Source organism: Porites lutea, chromosome 14, assembly GCF_958299795.1.
Source record: "Porites lutea chromosome 14, jaPorLute2.1, whole genome shotgun sequence".
In the NCBI taxonomy this organism is placed as follows: domain Eukaryota; kingdom Metazoa; phylum Cnidaria; class Anthozoa; order Scleractinia; family Poritidae; genus Porites; species Porites lutea.
In genome coordinates, this window is record NC_133214.1 from 9,150,935 (window position 1) to 9,172,587 (window position 21,653).

Here is a 21,653-nt window from a genome sequence, read left to right on the forward strand (position 1 = left end):
CTTTATTGCAATAACATTGTCCAATAAAGAAGGCAAAATTCATGTAGGAGGCCAAAATTAATGGGAATTAATTAGGCATATCAACTACTGTTTTTGAAAATTACAAATACAAGAAACTGATGGGATTTACATGAGACTATGGGACCAAGTCTTGAAAGCCATGAATTGTTTAAGCCAAGCTAATAATTCCTACTTGCCTTTCCATTTTTTAAAATTCAAAACCTGTTGTTTCACATTGTTGAGGAGGATGTTGAGGAGGAAGCCATGTCGCTCTTGATATTTCACTATTGTATTTGCGCTTTTCTCTGTCGCTGTCACAGTTTCAACCCATCTTTGTGTCGTTTGTCGCCATTTCTGCTGCCCTATGTCGCTGTTTCAAGGCCATGTCGCTTGTCGAAATTTATCCTAATGTATTCCCTTACAGGGCCTCAACTGTGTGACTACAATAATTATTAATTAACTACAATTATTATTAATTATTACATGTAGGTGCTGGGATGCGGGAGGCAAGGGTTGCTGGCCGTGTGGGGAGAGGCTTGAGGCCCTCACAGTTTTCACCAAAATTAAATACTGTACTACAAGGAGGAGAATCCTTTTAGCCGACAACAAACCAGTCATTGTCCAATAAGTGTTTAAAGGTTCTAGAGGCTTCAAAATATATTGATAGACACACAACTGCCTATTTTTCAGTTAATTGTAAATTAGAAAAAAATATCAAATGTTTCTAAAAGTATCTTTTGTTACAGTACCCTTAAGAATCTTGTTAGATAAATATCTGATAAAATTACATGTATAATAAATACAATTTGAAAATACCTAACTGTACGAGTAGAAATGGCTCACTGATGGCAAATTCTTCTCCTTACTCTTTCTGGGGTATAGGAAATATTACGGGACAGCTTCTAAGTTGAAGAAAAAGAAGGGAAAACTTGCTATCTAAAATACCGTAAAATTCCGAAAATAAGCCCCTCCATGTATAAGCACTTCCAAATATACATTATTTATAAGCCCCCCAAAATCGTAATGTAAAAAACCCTCTGTTAAATCACCCCTCCAAATATAAGCCCCCAGGGGGGCTTGTACTTGGAATTTGCCCTCGAATACAAAGTAAAACAAAGCAAAAATGGTAAATTTCCTTCCCACTACATGGCTAGCCCAATCGATTTTGAAACACAAATTTCCTTCCGTATATAAGCCCTTTCAAAAAAAAGCCCCTCAAAAAGGGCCTTTGAAAAATATAAGCCCTGGGGCTTATTTTTGGAATTTTACGGTAGGTTGTACTAGGATGCTTCGGGCTGTATTTTTCGAAGAGGACGAAATAAACTAAAAGGTGTGAAAACTAACCTTCTTTTAAAGTACTTGTTTCCATCATTGTCATTACTGTCCTTGATATAGTTAAACCCCCTTGATTTGGAAACCAAAGGGACAGAGCCAAATGTCCTCTGTACAGAGGTGTCTAATCACTAGTTTGATTTTGGCCTACTCTAGAGAGACCCTGCATGAATGAAAACAATGCCCTAGATGTTGCTGGGAGACAGTCTCCAATCCAGGTCTTATACCTGTGCACTTGGTACAGTTGACCAAGTTATGACCAAATGCCATGCACTCAAAAAACCAGTTTGATGAGAAAAAACAAGGTTACAGTCAAGACGGGTCAAGTGTACCCCCACAAGATTCCATAAGTGAATTTATTATTCGAAAGATAAATTTGGTGGTAGTTGTAGATTTTAGATTCAACTCTGCATTCTTGCATGCGTAATGAGCCGTGAATTTACACACCACACAGTTAGGAAATTTCTACCAGCTCAGTTTCCCTGCATTTGATGTAAATGTCTTCTAACAAATTTCATCCCTTCAAAGATATTCAATCTGACCAAATACAGAGAATTTCTTGTAAAATATTCACTGCTCATTATACAGGAATAAACAGGAATACCGATTTGAATTGTAATTGACACTTGTTATGGGAATGACTATTGGATTCAATTTTCAAATAATCAATTCATTAATAGAATCTTACAGGGTACACTTGACCTGTTGTGACTGTAACTAGTTCAGAAGTTCACGCTGCAGAGACTTCAAAGGCTTGACACAATTTATACAAAGCCTCCTTTTCTCTTCCTTGATCAAGACAGAAGACAAAAGGAGCCTCTGCTTGCAGGGTAGAACCAAGAGAACTGTAGTTATTAAAACTGAACAATTAGATAATGCTATTCTAGAGCTCTGATTGGCTAAATATAAGCCATCATGGTATATGAGCCATGCTCTCCAAAAGTGGTAATGTAAGCATCTGCTCAAAATTAAAGACAAGCTAAAAATTGGTTATTTTTACAAATAAAGTTGCCGGGAAAGAATTCTCGATATTATTTTGTGGGCGTTTTTAATACAACAATTTATTTTTCCACTTGCGCTGGTTGAATATGAGATGATTATAGCCAATTTGGCACATTCTGCCTTATCATATCTAATATGCACTCATACAATAATTGTTAAATAATAGGGTGGAGTCCACAAGAAGGAGGTTTGACTGTATGTACTGGTACAGTAGTGATGTATTGTGAAAAAGGTTGCCTGCAGTAGAGGGGGCATAATGAATTATTACAAACTAGTAACATGGCTTGTAAAATGATGCTATCTCTCACTTTCCATAGCATCTTTGACATCTGCTGTCACCTGAGTGTAGAGAAGGTGTTCTGTTATCTTGTTCACAGTATATTTCATAGAATTAAGACCGTCAGTTGCCATCCTTGCTGCAGAGTCCCGCAGCTTCTCCATCCTACAAAAAACAAACATAGCCAAAAGGTAATTTTAACTGGGCTGCCATGAGGTAATTTTTTCTGAGGGGAAGAGGCAGCTGTACACACTCAGGCTACCACAAAAACTTGTCTCTGAGGACCACTGCATGACGCAGAATCTCTGTGAAGCCTTGAGGAAGACTTTCTTTACCAGAAAAAATGAGTACTAGGGCTGTATATAGTAACTTTTAAAGTCCACCATTATGAATAAAAATAAGCAAGTTAACCATTCTAGTTAGGAAACTATTAGCATTATTTTAACACATCCCTCCCCCAATCCCTCTGCCCCCCAAAATATAGTGTGACAAAATAATGTGACTAATTTAACCTAACAGGAATAGGCCACTTGCACTAAGAGGTCACGTGACCAATACTTCCTTTAAACAATGAGTTGGAATCTTGCTGATGCCGAAAATTGATGGAACACATAGAAATTATCTTTCACCGGAAATTTGAGAGGAAACGCATTTTAGGGAGATAGTTTATGGCACTTTGATTTTTCAACAAAGTAGTATGATTTGTATTGGCTGCCATGTTGGAGGGCATACTCTTGCCCTCCAACATGGCGGCCGAAACTACTTTTTACTTGTATCTTGTTAAACGTTAGATAGTTACACTCAGATGTGCTGAAAACGTTACAACATCATCTTTTCAACAGTTTCCTTGAGGTTTAAGTGCAAAATTTCTCAGGGTTCAGAAGAGGTAATTCATTTAAAAATCACATTAAATTTTTGGTCACATGACAGTACTGACTAGCTACGAAATTACTCATTTTAAAAAATCACTATTATTTTGTTTAAGATATGACCCACTATTCGTTTTTTGAAGGCAAAATCATAACTTTCATTTTCATAAAAATGATGTCACGTGACCTCTTGGTGCAAATGGCCTATTCCAAAAATTACTGTCATTTTACAGGTCATAAAACGTGACAGGGTCACCTATACTGTTACCAAGCAGGACATTTCTCAATTCTGGTTCTTAAAACTAACATGAAAGCAAATTACATTTCAGTTTTGTTTTTATCTGATAATTATTGCATTTCGAGCCTTTCTAACTGTACTTCAGCGGCCCAGTTAAAATCAAGGCTGAATACTTATGGAAGGAAGTATTTAAATAGGCCACTATGCATGGGTCAGAACTGCTTTATGAGCTTGATAAACTGACAATTGATGCATCTATTGAGTAGAAAATACAAATTAATTAAGGTTACAGTTGTTGGAGAAGAGCAAGTCTTAACCCTGAACCCCAACTCCCTCTTCTGCTCAAAGCTGAATATTGATGACAAACTACAAATGACTTGCGATATGACAAACTTATAACAGTACTGAGCTTCATAACTTAAAATTGTTTTGGGGAAAGGGGAGGAGCAGAATAGCTTGGACCCAAACATACACTAAAATAATTTTATAACAACTCTGACTGTGCTCACATACACTGTACTTCTAGTGGCAAAATTGTACATGCATGTGTATCCCTTTTGCACTGCTAGACTTGTAGACTGGATGCCCCAGGGTTAGGGTATTCCCCTGACTGCTAGCTGACTGGATTTATTTTGTCCTCTGTAGTCACAATCTCAAATCCTAGGCCACACTGGTGAGATAGCTAGAAGGTTTGCCTCCAACTATTTTGGAGTTCTTAACCTTATTAGGGTCCATTTGAATTATCTTGATTCATTATCCCTGAAAAAGCCCCTTAAGTGGAAGGGGGTGGGATCTTTAGTATTATTATTTTTATTACTTTATAGCTCTGCTCACCTCTTTTCATCGGCAGGAGCAGATTTATGATACTTCTGTACCATTTTATACCTTCCTAATTCCATGGATGGTCGAGTTAGCTTCAGCCCCTTAGCAGCTATTCTAAAAATATTAAAACAGGGCATAAGAAGAGACAGTTTTAGAGAAAGAGATGGCTTAGAGGGCAAACGGTAAGTTTCTACTCATATCACAAAAATAAAAGCTATCACATGTACATTGAATTTATGGTAAGATTGGTGCTAAGGGTTTTTCTTTGAAGCTAAACAACAGGTCATATGAAAGGTAAATGTGCAAAACAACTAAAAAGTGATTACACCCGAGTCTACATTCAGAACAATATCATGGCATAACAATCGTTACTTTACAAAAGAGAGGCAAATTACTGTGTTCACAGCAAAAGGCTGTGATGATCACTCATCAGGGTGATAATTTTTTTGGGTGCCATTTTCATTCTTTGTCAATTCCAACATGAAGAGGTTGGTTTTTAATTGTTGGATACATGGATGACATGGAACACCAAGTCGTCAGTCCACCTGGACAACATGCAAAGATTTATTGAAGCAGAAATACGCAGCCGCCATTCGTTGTCAACAAATTGGCCTGCTGCCAATGTATGGGTCTTCATAGCCCAAATGGTAGAGCACTACTGCACTAATGCAGAGGACATGGATTTGAATCCTGTTAAAGTCCCAAAATCTGCGGGAGGTTTATTTGCAATTGCCTAAATTGCAGTTACCACTGAGATGATCATAATAATTATCGCCTTCTAAAAATTTGTATTTCTGAACTTCACATCATCTTCATGTTACAAAATAAATCAGTCACAGAAAAATGAGCAGGCGACATAGAAATTAACAGTACAGTGGTTGCATATATATATATGTACCTGTTGTAGAGGTCATCATCTTCTCCACCCCATCCCCAAAACTTGTTGGAAAATCCATTGATAAGGTTAAAGTGTTGCTTTGTAAAGGAGCCTGCTCCTCCAAAGATTGTGGAATAAGGTAACCTGCATGCAAATGAATTAAAAACATACAGTCATGTAAGTGAGCAAAATAAGAAGTTATAAAGTGTAGGAGTACATGTTCAGTATGGGTAAAATACCGACAAGCAACATGGCCTTGAAACAGCGACACAAGACAATGATGACAAACAACATAAAGATGGGCTTAAACCGCGACAGCAACAGAGAAAAGCACAAATTAATGCAATAGAAAAATACCGAAAGAGACAGGGCTTCCTCCTTAATACACAAAATGAAAGGTTTTGAAATTCAGACCAGGGATATCACCCAACCCCCCCTCCCCGCCCCTCCCCATTCCAAGAACACAATGTACACAGATATTTTTGCTCAAGTACAGCAAGGGTTGAACTTTATTTAACACATATCTGACCATCCAAACATCTGAGATGGGTAACTTAGCTGTTTTCGGCAGGAAAAAAAATCAATGACCCTAGTTGTTCAATAATCGCTGACCATAACCAATAAGTCCCAGTTAAAACAAACAAGGAGTCCTTAACTAAAAATGCTTGAGCCTTTATGTAACCAGACAGACACCAAAACTCTTCATTACAGTAAATTAAAATATTGTCCTTCTACATGTATATTATATTTAAGGCACAAAAAAGACTAAAATAAATATGCATCTTTAAACAACAGCCACAGAAATTACACAAACAGGATATTCTACTAAAAAATCTTCAAATCAATCAATCGTCCATTGCGTCCTACGGGAAACATGCCATAAATTTTTTTTTATGTCTTTAGGGATTTTTATGCATCAGGGATGCAGGATGCAGAGGTAACAAAATCACTGTGTCACTTGTACGCTGATAATTATTTTGCATCTGAAAGAGCAGACGATCAATTTAGGTCTATGGGAAACCGCCCACCTACCCCTCCCCTAAGCGAACATTAACTTTTACTTCTTACTTAGGGCAAAACGATGGCTTCAGGGAGGGGTAGGTGGGCAACTAAAAAAAAGTAAAGAACTAAAACATTGTGTATGTTATGCTTGATTTCCTTCTGTGACTCAGGTGCTGTATATGAACAAAAGAGCACATACATGATTGTAGAGTGTTCAGTTAAACATACCGATAAGAAAATTTGTCTATCGCCACTGACAGATGTCTAGGTGAGGAGGGACAACTGTATTCATTGCGATCATCTTCTGGTATCAAGTCTATGTCATGGAAAATGAAGCAATCATACTGGTCAAATTTCAGCGATTCTTTGTAACCAATATTAAACAGCATGGCACGGTTGAATGGAGTTTCTCCAGCCTGTTAATGAAAATGAAAGCATAATAATTATTAGTTCAATTCCATCTCTATACCGAGGAGAGAGGGTTACAGACAGTAGTCAAAAGCATTAATTTTCATAAGCAGTTCAGGCGGCTAAGGATTTTTACTCTGCTGACAAAATTAATCATTTTGATCACTGTCAGCTCCCTCTTAACAGATACCCTATAAAATCAGAGCACCTTGTAAAATGGACACCAAGAGTTGGTCCCTGCCTTTCTTCCCACAAATTAGTTGACTCCCTATAAGACAGACATATCTCTAAGACAGACAAATAGTTTGGATCCCACAGGTATCTGTTTTAGAGGGAACTACATGTACTGTATTACATTGTAAGTAACAAAAATTCTGAACTGGCCATCTGCAGTTGCAGCGGTAATACTTGTGTTATGTAATAATAATTATAATCACTACATGTAAATACAGTCTTATGGTATTCAGCTATTTCAATAATTATTAATATTCATGCTGGTCCAATTTAAGCCTCAAGCCTAGGCAAGAAGACTGCAACGTTGTGTCGGAAGCTGTAAAAATAATATCCCTTAAAATTTGTTCATAACTTCATGGTTGTCAGTGCCATAAAAAACCGCACAAACATTTATCTTTGTCGTTTTATATCAGTAGAAATGATAAACTGCGTGGCTGAGTTTGGAAATGCTTTGATGAAATAATCCATACTGCTTCACAGTCCCATTCTAAGGCTTTATTTCCAACAACACTAATATTGAAACAGCGGCATGTACATCACAAAAATTGCTATGACTTGCCCAACCTGCTTTTCCAAGATAAAGCTTAAGTGTATGGACCACAACAATTAATGCCATTTTGTAGCTTTTGGTGTACATTACTCAAAACTATAGAGTAAGGACAGTGGCCCTTCACCCCCCTGACAAGGTTCTAGAACCTGAAAGGTCAGCCTTGGAATTCTTACAAACTATTCACAGTCCACTGTTTTCTCATAAGATCATCGAGATCAAGCCGTCACCATCGCTGGCAGCCATTTCCATCAGTACGGTGTTGGTGTTTATAATGGAAGGGGAAGGAGGCAAGAAACATACAGGACTTGCCTCCTCCCAATCTGTGCCCCGCTTCCTAAGCAAATGAGCTAGTCATCCTCAAGCTAGACTCAGTCAAGATGGCCACCTGTAGCTCTGACTTTTGATGATCTTATGGAAGAATACAGTGGTCAAATTACCTTTTATAAAGTTGAGATCCAAGTGCATGTGTTTCTATAGTACTGCAACCCTCCAAGTTGCGGCCATTTTGGTCACCATGGCACCAAAAATTTTGGAGACGGTGACTTGATTTATTAAAAACGTCTCCCTAAACCAAAAGAGTTGGTTGCCAAATGGTGACCAAAAAAAATTAATTTAACTTGGAGGGTTGTTATGATACGGCTAAGTTTAAAAACATACCTGCTCTATCACAAAAATCCTGTAGTCTAAATTTTGCCTTTTAAGCATAGGGTGCATGTGACGAACAAAGATTAAGAGCTGCTCATAACGGTTACGGTAGGGAGTTATAAGCGCCATCTGGTGAGAGATTGTATAATTGCAGTTTTAACATCATGATTTCAGGCTGGCAGATAGCCTACAATGCAAAACTGATCTAATGAATATCAAGTGTGTTGTCTACTGGATACTGATTAATCCATGCTCTCACCATAGAATAGTAGGATCACCAAAAATATTGTTTGCTGACTTTTTTACCTGTTCAAAATTAAATTCTTCTTACACAAACCTGGAGTTTCAATAAGTACCAACAACCAAAAAAAAATATTGGCTACTTTACTCTGACAGCTACTTTTCAACAAAAAAAAGACCATAATAAAAATATCGTAAAATCTGAATGACAACATATTTTTAAACCTTTTAGTCCCAATAGTGACCAACATGAATTTTCTCCTAACAATATCCATATGTTGTCAAGAGAAATGGTTATGAGAATTAATCAAATGATCACCAAAGAGAAAATGCTTTGTTCTTTTATTAAACTCCCTCAACTTATCTCTAGGGAATGTATGAATATCAGTCTGAAGAATTTGCATGTGGATATTGGGGCTTAATGGGAAAGCACGCCCCCAGACGTTTCAAAATAACACCCCTGTCAACTCTATTGAAAAGAAAGCAGTAGAAATGTTTTGATACTGACAATTTAAAAGTTGCTAATAACCTCACCTTGACCTTTGCCTGGCATTCAGTTGGCCTCCAGCATCCGCCTTTATTGACCCAGCCATCAAACTCACTAGACATTTCTCTTTCAAGGTCTTTCTCTTTAGGCACTGTTTGGTCAACATATAGTGGTCCCACTAAAAAGAAGAAATCAACAAAGTACATTTTCAGAGTTAGCTACCATGTAGGTGATGTTAATTTTTATCATTATTACTATTATTTTATTTATTTATTATTATTTTTATTTTTTTTTTGCAATTTAGGGACTTTCGCAACTCATACAATGATTGTCCTTACACTAGGCTGTTAAGTAAGACTTAAGAGCTGCTAAGTTTTATTTAGCCAAAAATTCATGTGTGAAGGCCAAGGTAAAATCTCAAGTAACTATACTATGCATCTCAGTAAAGTTGGAAAGTTGAAACAATTCAAGAAAGTTTCAAGCAACTTGAAAACCATCCTTATGGCCGACTAAGCTGACTTGCAGTTTCTTGAACTTTGAGAGAGGCAAAACATGTCAATCAATCTTAATTATGTTTTAAGGGAAAATGGCCTTAAGTTAACCTGAAGTAAAAAAGAATTGGTTGTGTGTGAAGCTTTACTTTACTTGAAGTAATTAAAATTTACTTGTCTTGAAATAATTATTTCTTAGCTTATTTAGGCTCTAGTGTAAAGACTACCAATAAGAAAAAAAATTCAAAAATTATCTACAATAATAATTTATTCCAAAGGAACTAAATAAAACTTGAATAAGTTGTTATCTCCAATTTCGTCAAAAAAAAACATAATAAAAATAGATTACGAATGATTAATTTTCTTTACCTCAATAATAGTAAAATAATATGGAAAAAGGACCTCGATACGAAACCTTGTTATAGCGAACAAATTTTGTCAGTCCCTTGGTAAAAGACCTATTGGCTGCAAAATAAAGGATTCTTTTGTTTTATAGGCAAAATAATTATTACATTTGCTTGCAGACCAATATAACTTCCCTAAACAAACAACGCAGAAAATACAAAAAAAATTATGTAATTTGAAATTTCCTCGTTTCAGACCAGCAAAACCTGGAAAGTTTATAAAGTACTTGGGTTTCTATTTTGAAGCAACTGCAGAACACCCTACTTTCTTCAAAATCGAACAGGAAATTGAAATGTAAATTAATGAGCCCTTCCATTTGGCTGATTATTGAATACAGGTCCATTTCAATTAAACTTTTACCTGCCACTAAATAAGCTTAAATATTTTTTTCCTTTGACTTAGCGAATGTTAAACCCTTTGGGAAACAGTGCAGTTTACGAAATTATTTTTATTTAGCATGTCTTATTACAAAGTCTACTTCAATACTCGCTTCAATGGCACGATTAAACATTCGTTCGGGTTGCAAACGACTATGAGATCTTTTGATCAACAATTTTCTAGCAGTCACGCAATTTACGCCTTGGCTTTTGTTTAGAATTTTCCATAGGGAGCATAGCAGGTAAGATTAATGCAATTCAAAGCAAATTGGCCTGCTTTAAAATATCAATACTAGGTACTCAAGTAAAATTATGAAGACAAAAGGCAGGTTCGTATAAGCTTACAAACTTATACAAACCTTGCTTCGACCCGCTGGGACATAGTTCTTTTGCTTGTTGAATTTCACTTGACGTTGTTGATAATGGCTTAGTTTCTTCTTGAACATTTCGTTTTGTTATTACTTGCTGCGTTGACTCCTCGGTAAGTTTATCCCTATCCGTAGTCCAATTCGCCTCCGGCGCGAAAGATGACGTTGAGGGCACGCTCTCAGGCGTGTAAGGATCGTGCGTCGAAGAATTTAAGATTAATTCGTCCCATTGGGATGTATTGTTCGTAATCATCCAGCCGCGTTCTTTTGTCCTAGAACCTACATAGTTAAGCTTACTCCGGAACACTTCTATGTAGTTTAATCCTATTCTCGTATACCTTGAAGCCGCCTCGGAGTAATAAAACATGACAAGCAGCGATGCTGTAGCGACGAACATAGTACAAAGCAAAAATATTTTCAACCTAGTATCCGCCATTCTTTGATCCTAAAATCCGTTTTGGCTACCTCACGATTAATGCAATGAGCCACCTGTTAAAAAAAGATATTTAGTTCGGTGGCAAATTAAAAAAAGGGCCAAGGTGAAAAATTCCTTGTCCCTTGCTCCATAGATCGCCATGTCGACAAATCTTTCCCGACGTGATGGCGAGGCTGTCCATGATTGCGAGGCTCACTCTTTGTAAAGCGGAAAGAAAGCGGGAAAGGCTGCGGGGAGGGAGGGGTACTGCCATATATGAAAGACACTGTCGTCGTTACTTGATAAATATGCCCCTCTGAGAACTAAGTCTGTTGCTAATAGGAAGCTTGCCTTGGTTTAACCACGAAATTAAGGATGCTATTAAGGCTAGGCGGAGAGTTGAGAGGAAATGGCGCTATTCTAAATCTGCAAAGGATCTAAGTGTTTTCAAAAAGAAGAAAAACCACGCAATATACTTGATGAACCAAGCTCGCTCTGATTATTACACCAATCATATCCAGCAAAACAGTTCTGATCAGCGAAAACTGTGTTACAAAGTCCCTGTTGTGTGACACTGACACCCAGACTGACACCAACACTGCATCGTTTCCTCGTGTTGACACTGTTCAGCTTGGCAATGATTTTGGAAATTTCTTTGCACAGACGATTGAAAATATAAACGCGTCTTTGGCTAATTTATCTACATCGTCCGTACCATCTCTACCTGCTACTGACATTACATGCCTGAAAGAACAGTTTACCGGTTTCAGGACTCTCTCTCAAGAACAAGTGCGCATGTTGATTAGTAAAGCAGCGGGCAAATCTTAATAAAAAGGGGGGGTCTCCGTGCTCGTTTTGACGTCATAATGCTGGCAAATACGGCTATTTAGGACCTTTTGACAAAAACCGCGCGCAGCCCAAAACTAGACAAAAAGGAAAGATTTTTTCAATGATGCATGTGGTATCGCACAGAATTTGACTTTAATGTATTGTTTATCCACTTTCGTACCATGAAAATGCCTTTTAATGCCCTTGTTTTTATTTACGCTCCAAAGTAGAATTAAATTGGACACGCGCTATTCGACACGTGATAGCTCAATCCGTACAATTTAGTAAAATTGCCAAAAAACTGAACATCGATTTGTGTCAATTTTTTTCTCATCGAAAGGAAGTACTGTCCTTATTAAAACCATGAGATAAGCACGAAATGCATTTTGCTTGATTTTTGAGAGGACTGGGGCGAGTTTTAAAATAGAATGTACGTGAAAGGAGGAAGAAAGTATTAAAAAATCCGTTTTTCCAAAATTTACATCGAGATATCACATTTAGGATACCATGTGATAAAGAAAGCGTTTAAATGAAAATCAAAGTGAATAAGCACAAGTTAAACATCCACTATCGAGGTTCTCCGTGAGGAAGTCGAACTCCAGAAGCTGAAACGTCTGTCACATTTCACGACTTTGTGGATTAATATCTTCGCTCACTTTTACTGTGTATCACCTTAAAACTTGATAAGTTTCTTAAGTTTAAGACGCTCTTTCCAGAAGTGTCCATGGATATTGGCTAACTGGTCTTTATCTAAACTTGAAATATTAAACGTTCCCCTCAGCTTTAGACGATAGCATATCAACCCAGTCCTCTCTCCTCGTAATATACCCAGGAAAGATCAAGATGAAATAATGAAAATCTGAATTTACTGAAAAAAAAAAAGAAAAACAAACAAACACAGTGAAACCTGCTTTAACCGGACACCCTCGGGGAATGCTGTAGTGTCCGCTTAATACAGGGTGTCCGCCTAATGCAGGTTTCGATAGATAACGTCATATGAAGTGTCAAATGCCATTCAAATGAACAGTGGAAACGTTTAGAATTCTCCCAGAGGCTATGACGACATACGTTTGCATTTTATTTCTTTATTAAAGTGGACCAATAATTGATCGTAGTACCATAAACATAGATTGCAACTCAAATTTGAAGAAATCAGATGAGTGAAACAAGCTCCATACAAACAAAAGGAAATGTCTGCCATGTTGGGTGGTGGAATTTAATTACAAGTGTCCGTTTAAAAGAGGTTGGCAACAATAGAAATGACCATTTCAGGTACTTTTTAGGTGTACGCGTCCGCTTAATAGAGGTGTCCGCTTAATAAAGGTTTCATTTGAAGAAAATAAAGGAAATAAATTTTGGGACTTCGGCTACTGTCCGCTTAATAGAGGGTGTCCGCTTAAAACAGGTTTCACTGTAAATAGATAAAATAATTATAACCGACGAAACTGAAAATTACATCAATAGACCTTTTTATCGATACGGCGGCCATATTGAATTAATTCGATTTAAGTAGTATTATGGGATGCACAGGGGGCATGAGCACATTTCGATTGTATTTTCGAGTGCTTTTCGGGACATTTTTTCTTAAAGTTTTCTTAGAATAAGATTGTAATGGGAAAAAAGATCCTTGTGCCGTGTTTGGATGTAATAATGATCGCCTTTTTTCCCGAGAAATGTACAGTGAAAGACCATATTTCTAATACTAAACTAGAAAAAGGCGATCATTATTACATCCAAACACGGCACAAGGTTCTTTTTTCCCAATACAATTGTATTCTAAGAAAACTTAAGAAAAAATGTCCCGAAGAGCGCTCGAAAATACAAACGAAATGTGCTCATGCCCCCTGGGCATCCTATAATACTCCTTAAATCGAATGAATTCAATATGGCCGCCGTATCGGTAAAAATGTCTATTTAAACTGACTACTTCACTTACGTAACATAAAAATTGGGTTTTATTAAGTTCATTTACCATCCTAGAGAAGATTTTAATACACTGATCATTCAAACGCTAAATTGACCCAGTTTAAAACAGGTTTTAAACCAATTTTGGTGTAACCTGCTGAATGACTCGCTGAAGAAGCAAAGCTAAGTTATGTAAAACAAAAACGTTGGTTTATTTTATTTTACACTATAATTACATTACAAGTTGACAGGCAAAAGTTGTAGAAATCACAGATTCTCTTGAGTACTACTGTGCGACTACTATATAACCGGGGTTGACCAATTAGATGACAGTAAATCACAATACATTCTGAGAAAGTAAGTTGTCCATCATAATTACCGTATTTTCTCAATTTAACGCCCCCGGCGTTTAATTCAAACTTGGCCTTGTGGACCGGCGTTTGTTTGAATTTGCAGGTTATTCGAGCTTACTGTTTCTAAAGAAATGTTTTTATGCCTTTTTCTTGACAGCCGTGTATCTTGCCTTTATACCGTTAGTTTATTATACCACAAATAAACGTCTGGGGGGTGTATCTACAACTTCCCCTGCAAGACCCGGCGTTTATTCGGGGCCCGGCGTTAAATCGAGAAAATACGGTACCATGAAACGAAATCAACAACATGGATCGAAATCAATCAATAACAATCTACAGACGTGACCTTTTGAACCCACTGAAGAAAGTCGTATGTTTCCTGAAAAGTCCGTGATATATTTTGGACTTGATGTCTCATGTTTATTGCAAAGTGCCGCAATGGTGGCGAAGAAATTGCTGGTAGGTGCCAAAATAACAGCTTGTTTCAAACAAATATGTTTTTGCATGTTACTTTGTAAGTTTCGAAGCGAAAAAAATCATCTGGTGAAACATTTTGCTTTCTTGAAAACGTTTGCTATCAATATTCAAATTTCGTGCTTCAAGTAACTTATCTATTTTTTTACGAGCTGCTGATTGGCCCACAACCAACTTTCTTGGAATGTATTGTTATTTTCCTGTAATCCGATTGGTTACTAGGTGGCCCTGGTTACAGTAGTCGCACTGTAAAATGTTGGCAGCAAAGAGTTGCAATTAGATTTTAAAAACCAGACACTGAAATGCCAGTTTTTGTTAACAGTCCGGAAGTCATAGTGCGCCATTCCCAACTCGCGCAAGACAAATCAAAATGCGTAAGGAATTCAAGGAGAATTAACTAATCTTGACAATTAACCAACTGTTGTGCTTTTTACTCATGTTACAATAACCAAACAAAGTAAACTAGGTTATGAAGAGTAATAATTTAGTTATCGGGGAACTTAAGCAACTACGATGCAACAAAAACGGCAAAAGGTCTCTAATTAGGAAAACAACAATTCTGCACGTGCATCAAGCTTTGTGGTATATATTTCTTTACCGTAACTTCACGACAACCAAATGATATCTCCCGATGCAATAATTTGTAGAGGACAAAAACAGGCGACGACAATGTTTTCACCTTTTTTCTATAGTTGTGCGTAATGAACAAAAATTCATTTCCTGGACCATTCGCTTACAATCGACAAAGTAGAAGAGTTATGAAATAATGGAGATGAAGTTTGAAGGAACGTGAATTCTCTTCTGAAGTGACGTTTTCATTGCCGTCGCCGACATGTTGCTAACGCTACCAAATAAACAAAGTGTTCGAACTAGTTAATTAAGGTGGCACGAACCTATTTATAAACGCGTTTTTCAGCAGTAACGATTTAATCGATTTCTGTGATTTTTGGTACCTTGATAAAAAATGGTGGAACTTTAAGAAAATGTTATTTATTTTCTTGTACATGTAAAAGAGTGTGAAATATCCAGTCAGCATTTATTAAAAATCGGGCTTTTACTAGTAAAAACGAAAGTAACTTCGAAATCATACGACAGATTTTTCCCTAACTTCATCAAATCAGCCTTAGAACTATCAAGTTTGACCGGATATCTGCAAGTTTGAAGTCAATCGTGAATTCACAACTCGCTGCACAAAATTCTGATGAAATTAAACATTAAAATGCTACGCTAACACATTTGTGAAAGTTGACGCACAAATAGTTGAAGAGTGCCGACGGACTATCACCGGGTATTCTTACCCAAAGCTTTATTGCAAGAAGAACAACTTTATGCTGCATGCAGGGTGAGATCAAGGTATAAATCGGTTCCGTCCACCTTAAAATGGTAGACAGACTTGGAAAATTACTTCTCTTATACAGTAATAAACTTTGCGACAAATTAACTATACCCAAAAGAAAAAAGAAAAAAATATGGCGTTCAACTTTAAAAGTTGAACAGCTGAGCTAAATTCCTGATAAAAATCATTAGGGACTTTGTTGGGTCTTAAAGTCCCTACTTATAACTACAGTGAAGCTAAGAACTAGCCCAGAGCAATAAATTTATCTCTCATGAATAAATGCGATTATAACAACTATCTGAACTATCATTCTTACGACAACAGCGTGTAAGCGTCTATCCAAAAATGACGGGTCCTTCAAACCGGACGAAGGCTAACGTAATGAAGCTCATGCACGTGACCCAGCACAAGTCGGTCGTTACCAGTATCATCATACTCTGGGCAAATCATTACGTCATTATGATGCGAAAGAATGCTGATTACGTGAATACATGTTTCAAAGCAGTTTGCCGCACCATGGAGTATCACGTGATCACCCCATGTACCATTTGTCATCATGCTTGTAAGGTAAGCTTCCCAAGATGAATATCCATCAACAAATTGGAAAAGCTCTGTCCCATCTGGCTGCAAGACAAAAAATAAAGTGTCGTTATTAACTCTCTGCTTCTTTATGTAGTGCCATTAAAAATGTGACGTTTATTGGGGAAAGAATTACAACACACACTCTAAAGTCGCATGTATAGTAGTATCATGCAATTCATTTACCACGCTGGATAAATGTGTCAAAGTAGTCGCTTGTTTCCTTATGTTCTTGTCACTAAAACAAAGCACATTTTTTTTCAGGTGCCTCAACAGTTAGGCTCCGTTTACTGACGGGGCTGGACTAATTTTTGAAAAAACAAAACTTTACACGGATCGTCTTTTGTTTACACGGGAACCGCGGAACCGTGAAAGTTTTTGAACGGCAACGTGTGCAAGTTTTTGACCAGATCAGAATTCGAAGAAAGTCAAAATTGATGACCGAACAGTTCCACTTTTACGCGGGCTCTTGTTAACCGTGCAAGTTTTTGCACAGTTTGCGGGGTAAAAACCGGGAGCCTAGTTATGCGCCTTTGGTAAGTGACGTAAGTCGATCTGCCAATTTGCGCCTTTGATTGCAGAAAGAGCTTAATATCAGAAATGTTGTTGTTCCTGTTGTTTGCAGACTCCTTGCAGAAACTTTTCCTGAAAGTTTTTGTGATATTTTTCGATAAACTTTTTGTTGAGCTCATCCCACTTTGCTTTCACCGTCTCCCAATCAACGCTTTCGCCTTCCTTTTCTGTTTATAGCCCACAAGGACGTGGAGTGGCAACTCTTCGTCTGTAAAAGTTAAATTTTTTACTGTTGCAGCCATTTTAGTATGTGAATACGCAACAGGGCGGGCGAGCAAGGAAAACGGCAAACCTTGTCTGACAAGCGTGACAATAATTTTGTTTGAAAAAAAATTGCCTCAAACTTCATCTTCCTTTAAGCAGATCTTTTTGTAAAAGAAAGAAAAACATTGATATTTAGTGAAGATTACGACAACACAGAGTCCTGTCACCTTTGCCACACACGCGTTTTGCCGTCCTCCTCTTTCTACCGTCCTGTTGCGTAAACTCACTATTATCGCAATCTGGACTCAGTGTAACATGATTGGTTGAATGCAACGCTGAGGTGATTCAAAAAAGCCATTCCAATGCTGAAACTGTGCAAAAATTTCTGTGCACTCATGCAAAAAGGTCCTGCAATCTGTAGAAGAATTCGTCCCGACCCGTGTAAACGAGGTCTTAGTTTTGATCTCTCTCGAGTCTCCATGTTTTGCACGATTTCGTCCTGGGGAACATGATGTCAGTAAAACGTCGACTCTGAGTCTATTTCTACTTTGCTTCCGGAAAGAATTTTTTGTATTCTTCACCAAACTATACATATTATTCCAAAATGTGGGCTATATAATTGTTTACTTTTTATGTTAATTGGATCTATTTTCGCCAACTTGCACCTTGAAACGAGGCATTGGGGGGTAAATATCGTGAAGACAAGAAATGACTTTATTTGCCACCATTTTGCAATGTAGTCTATGACCTCTACTAGAGTTCATGAAGCACGGAAGCCCAATCTGAAATTGAATTCCGCTGTACTCAGATGAACAGCAAGACCAATTCCAAACTAGAACATTCAAATGCTTATTTTTACAAATATCTGTCCAAATTGGTGGAAAATTGATGAGGCCGAGAGAAGATTCATTTCTCATTCTCATAAAACAGGATGCTTGCAAGAACAATAAAAAAACGCGTGGTGCAGTGAATGTTCACGGACTTTCCATCCGGCGCATAAGAAATCATTCAATATTGTGGGACACGCTTTCGAATCCTGTCTGGAGTCAAATTGTTTCTTTGTTCTACTCTTGTGTCATACGGAACATTAGTATCGTGCTAAAAGCCACAAAATTCTCACAAATAACTATGCCGAACAAACAAACAAGAAATTCTCACTAAGGATGCACGAGTACAATTATATTTGCTGCGCGAGTTTTTGAAAAAGCGTTTACATCTCCAGAACAAAAGAAGTGTTACTGACGATGTTGTGAAAATAAAACTTCAACACTTCATTTTGATCACAGTACCTCATATCAATGTTGTAACGGGGAGGGGGCAGTTAAAACAGTGACAACATCGGCTCATAATGTCATGGTGTAGGGGCACTCAACGAGAATATAGTTCAAAACTACTTATAGCATTGTTGAACGCATTTTAGTAATTAAACGGTAGATATGGGCATATTTTTATCCCCTAAAAATTTTTCATCTGTTTGGATTTCCTAGCTGAAAGTCTAGTTATCCGAAAATTATAGGGATCAAAACTTACCTTTTCGAAAAGTTCAGCCAGAAACAAAGCTCCTGAAAATTCTAGGTGACCTTTTTAGGGTAAAAATCCGTTAAAAATGGGCAATTAGACCATTTTTTAGATGTTCGAAAATCCTAGGAGTGGCAGGCAAGCAAGACATTTTACAAAAAATGTTCCGAAAATTCTAGATCTCAAATCATATTCCGAACAGATATTTTCCGAAAATTGACGTTGGGTGCCCCTGATGGTGTTCATGTAAGTTGTAAAATACCGTTAACAAAGCTAAGTTAGTGCTAATATTTAACTTACCAGCGTAGGGTGGTCCATAAGATAATGGACCACAGTTTGCCGTACCTCTTCATGAGACATCCTCATTCCTTTTACGACATCAAGCTGTTCTGAAAGAGCAAAAAACATGCAGTTGCCCTCTCCTTGATTGTCAGAAATCACAAAGCCTTTCTCTTGAGCAGTCCTCTTTAAATTCAGTGACAGTTCAGTTTGGCTGGTCTCACTGCGTGCGTATAACTGGATTTGCCGAAGTGTGTGGAATGTAAAGTCACCTGTAAATAGCAAAAGTACAAAATTATGCGCTGTGAAGAGGTGTGGTGCTTACAAATACCAGAGGATGTCACTCAGGTTTCAAGCCACCTTATCACGTTTCCGATCCAACAACAATATCATGGAAGGATAATTTCCTTTCAATTACTTTGGTGTAAAGTAAAAATCAGGGTAAAAATGTCACTCTCCTACAAAAATAGACAGTAAAAATGAAGTCACTCTTCTATAAAAATAAACTTGAAATTGGAGTAACGCGTGTAGTGTTCAAACAGGTAACGAATTACAGTAGTATAGGGCGCACCGAATTAACCTCTTTTTTGGGGAGGATTCTCATTAAGGGAAACAAAAGAAATGTGGTGGTGGTGGTGGAGGGAAAACAATAGAAATGCGGTGGTGGTGGTGGTGGTAGTGGTGGTGGAGGGAAAAGAATAGAAATGAGGTGGCGGTGGTGGTGGTGGTGGTGGAGGGAAACAATAGAAATGTGGTGGAGGGAAAACAATAGAAATGAGGAGGAGGAGGTGGAGGAGGGGAGAAAACAATCAAAATGAGTAGGAGGAGGTGGAGGAGGAGGAGGAGGAGGAGGAGGAGGGAAAACAATAAAAAATGAGGAGGAGGAGGAGGAGGAGGGAAAACAATAAAAATGAGGAGGAGGAGGAGGAGGAGGAGGAGGGAAAACAATGAAAATGAGGAGGAGGAGGGATAAGTAAAACATTGCTTGCAGTGTAAAAAAGAGCTAGTTTGCCTTTGCCCTCTTTAATATACAAGATTTGCCCGCCAAAAATCAGTGAACCGGAACAAGGACAATCACAGCAGAAGGAAATAGGAAGTGCATAATTACGTTACGTCTCAGTGATTTTAAGTCACAGACAAGTTTGACTTTACTCCTCAGACACTATGAATTAACCAATAAAAACGTTTCTTATTTTCTAACTAACCAATCGAAAACGAAGACGTTTATCGACATTAAAGTAACTAGAAATCCTAAACCAACTAAAAATAACACACGACCTTATCTTAATGAGATTCCACCGCATTTTATTCATGAGTTCAAGACAATAGGTTATTACGACATAGATACTAATTTATTCCCCTTCATTTTATTCATGAGTACAAGACAATAGAGTATTACGACATAGACGCTAATTTATTCCACCGCATTTTATTCATGACTTCAAGACAATAGGTTATGTCATAAAACAAAAATAAACCAGTTATATCAACCAGGCTAAAAATAGAACCTGACAAACCGGTCAAACCAGTATACTTAATTAACTCCACCACATTTTATTCATGAGATGAGGACAATAGCCTATGACGTCATCGGCGTTAATGTATTCCTCCCCACCTTAATGAGAATCCTCCTCAAAAAAGAGGTTAATTCGGTGCGCCCTATATTACTAATTACAGTCGAAACCCACTTTACAGACACCTCATTATTATGGGCGGTATCCTTTTTCCCTAGGAAAACCCATGACAGTGTCTCTTAATTTAATTCGATAATAACGGACACATTTTTATTGTTTAACCAACGGATTTTTACAGCCGAGGTTAATTTCACTAACACGAACCTTTTCCACCAAATGTGTGGTGCAATAGGAAACTACAGAAAACGCACTTTAAGTTAACAGCATGGCAATGTTCACGGCACTACAAAGACGAGGCAACACAAAGTCTTGACGTCAATTTAATACAAACTGTTTTAGCAACAAATGAGTTTTCCCGAGTTATGAATAGATGTATAATGTAATCTTTATATTTTAATGTTCTCATAGGCAAAATCCACAGAATAATAAGTATTTGTATATTAGACCACTTCAGTTTGATGATGCCTTGATGATGAAAGTGTAACTGTAAGTTGCCTAACCCACGAGGAACGCAAGCTCAGTGATGACTTTGTCTTGCTATCGGTTGCCTAAGGTGAATCGAGTTATTTCTTGTTTCTTTTTTATGTAACAGCAGGAGACCTCTCAAGTCGTACACCCACACAGGAGTAATGTAACGATGGTAACGTCGTAGAACGTCAAATAAGTGACTGGCCTAGCAGCCGACCACCATGTACCTTGAGATGACATTTCAAGTGAGCTGGTGTGTTGCCATTTGGTGCCGGCCAGTCAGTCCAAACATAACAGTATGAATTTGCACACTACACTGTTTAATTATTAATTAAAATTTATTAGTTAATTTAAGATAAGTTTGATTACTTACCATAAACCATCTTCCACATCTTTTCAACAAGCAGTTGGCACTGTCGTTTCCAACTGAACTTCTCTTCATAAACTTCTCGCACTCTTCGAA

The 21,653-nt window shown here is 37.5% G+C and overlaps 2 protein-coding genes across 3 annotated transcripts in view; both read right to left on the reverse strand.

Annotated features, from left to right (window-relative positions):
* Positions 1-735: 735 nt before the first annotated feature.
* Positions 736-11,213, reverse strand: LOC140924324 (beta-1,4-galactosyltransferase 1-like). Of its 2 annotated transcripts, XM_073374350.1 has the most exons (8): positions 10,616-11,213; positions 9,031-9,161; positions 8,269-8,385; positions 6,648-6,835; positions 5,439-5,561; positions 4,553-4,654; positions 2,643-2,776; positions 736-902 (listed from the first exon to the last, which is right to left on the reverse strand). In XM_073374350.1, exons 1-8 carry the CDS (start codon positions 11,058-11,060, stop codon positions 889-891), a joined length of 1,254 nt encoding a protein of 417 aa, XP_073230451.1. In that variant the 5' UTR covers positions 11,061-11,213; the 3' UTR covers positions 736-888. The 2 variants fall into 2 exon arrangements, with proteins under 2 accessions (XP_073230451.1, XP_073230452.1); XM_073374351.1 differs by lacking the exon at positions 8,269-8,385.
* Positions 11,214-13,960: 2,747 nt separating this feature from the next.
* The window catches only part of LOC140924079 (uncharacterized), a 24,926-nt gene continuing 17,233 nt past the window's right edge, over positions 13,961-21,653 (reverse strand). The window contains exons 5-7 of the mRNA XM_073374077.1: positions 21,564-21,653; positions 19,110-19,360; positions 13,961-16,559 (exon numbers count right to left, since the gene is read on the reverse strand). The exon at positions 21,564-21,653 is cut by the window's right edge and continues 1,108 nt beyond it. Of these exons, the coding sequence (XP_073230178.1) occupies positions 16,293-16,559; positions 19,110-19,360; positions 21,564-21,653 (608 nt within the window). The 3' untranslated portion in view covers positions 13,961-16,292. The remainder of the gene's footprint in view (positions 16,560-19,109; positions 19,361-21,563) is intronic.

Excerpts from the sequence above, each read along its gene's own strand:
- LOC140924324 (XM_073374350.1), bottom strand. The coding sequence starts at position 11,060 with ATGGCGGATACTAGGTTGAAAATATTTTTGCTTTGTACTATGTTCGTC. Across the intron at positions 9,162-10,615 it reads TCCCAGCGGGTCGAAGCAAG|TGGGACCACTATATGTTGAC; the intron begins GTTTGTATAAGT and ends TCTTCTTTTTAG. Across the intron at positions 2,777-4,552 it reads GCTCCTGCCGATGAAAAGAG|GATGGAGAAGCTGCGGGACT; the intron begins GTGAGCAGAGCT and ends TGTTTTTTGTAG.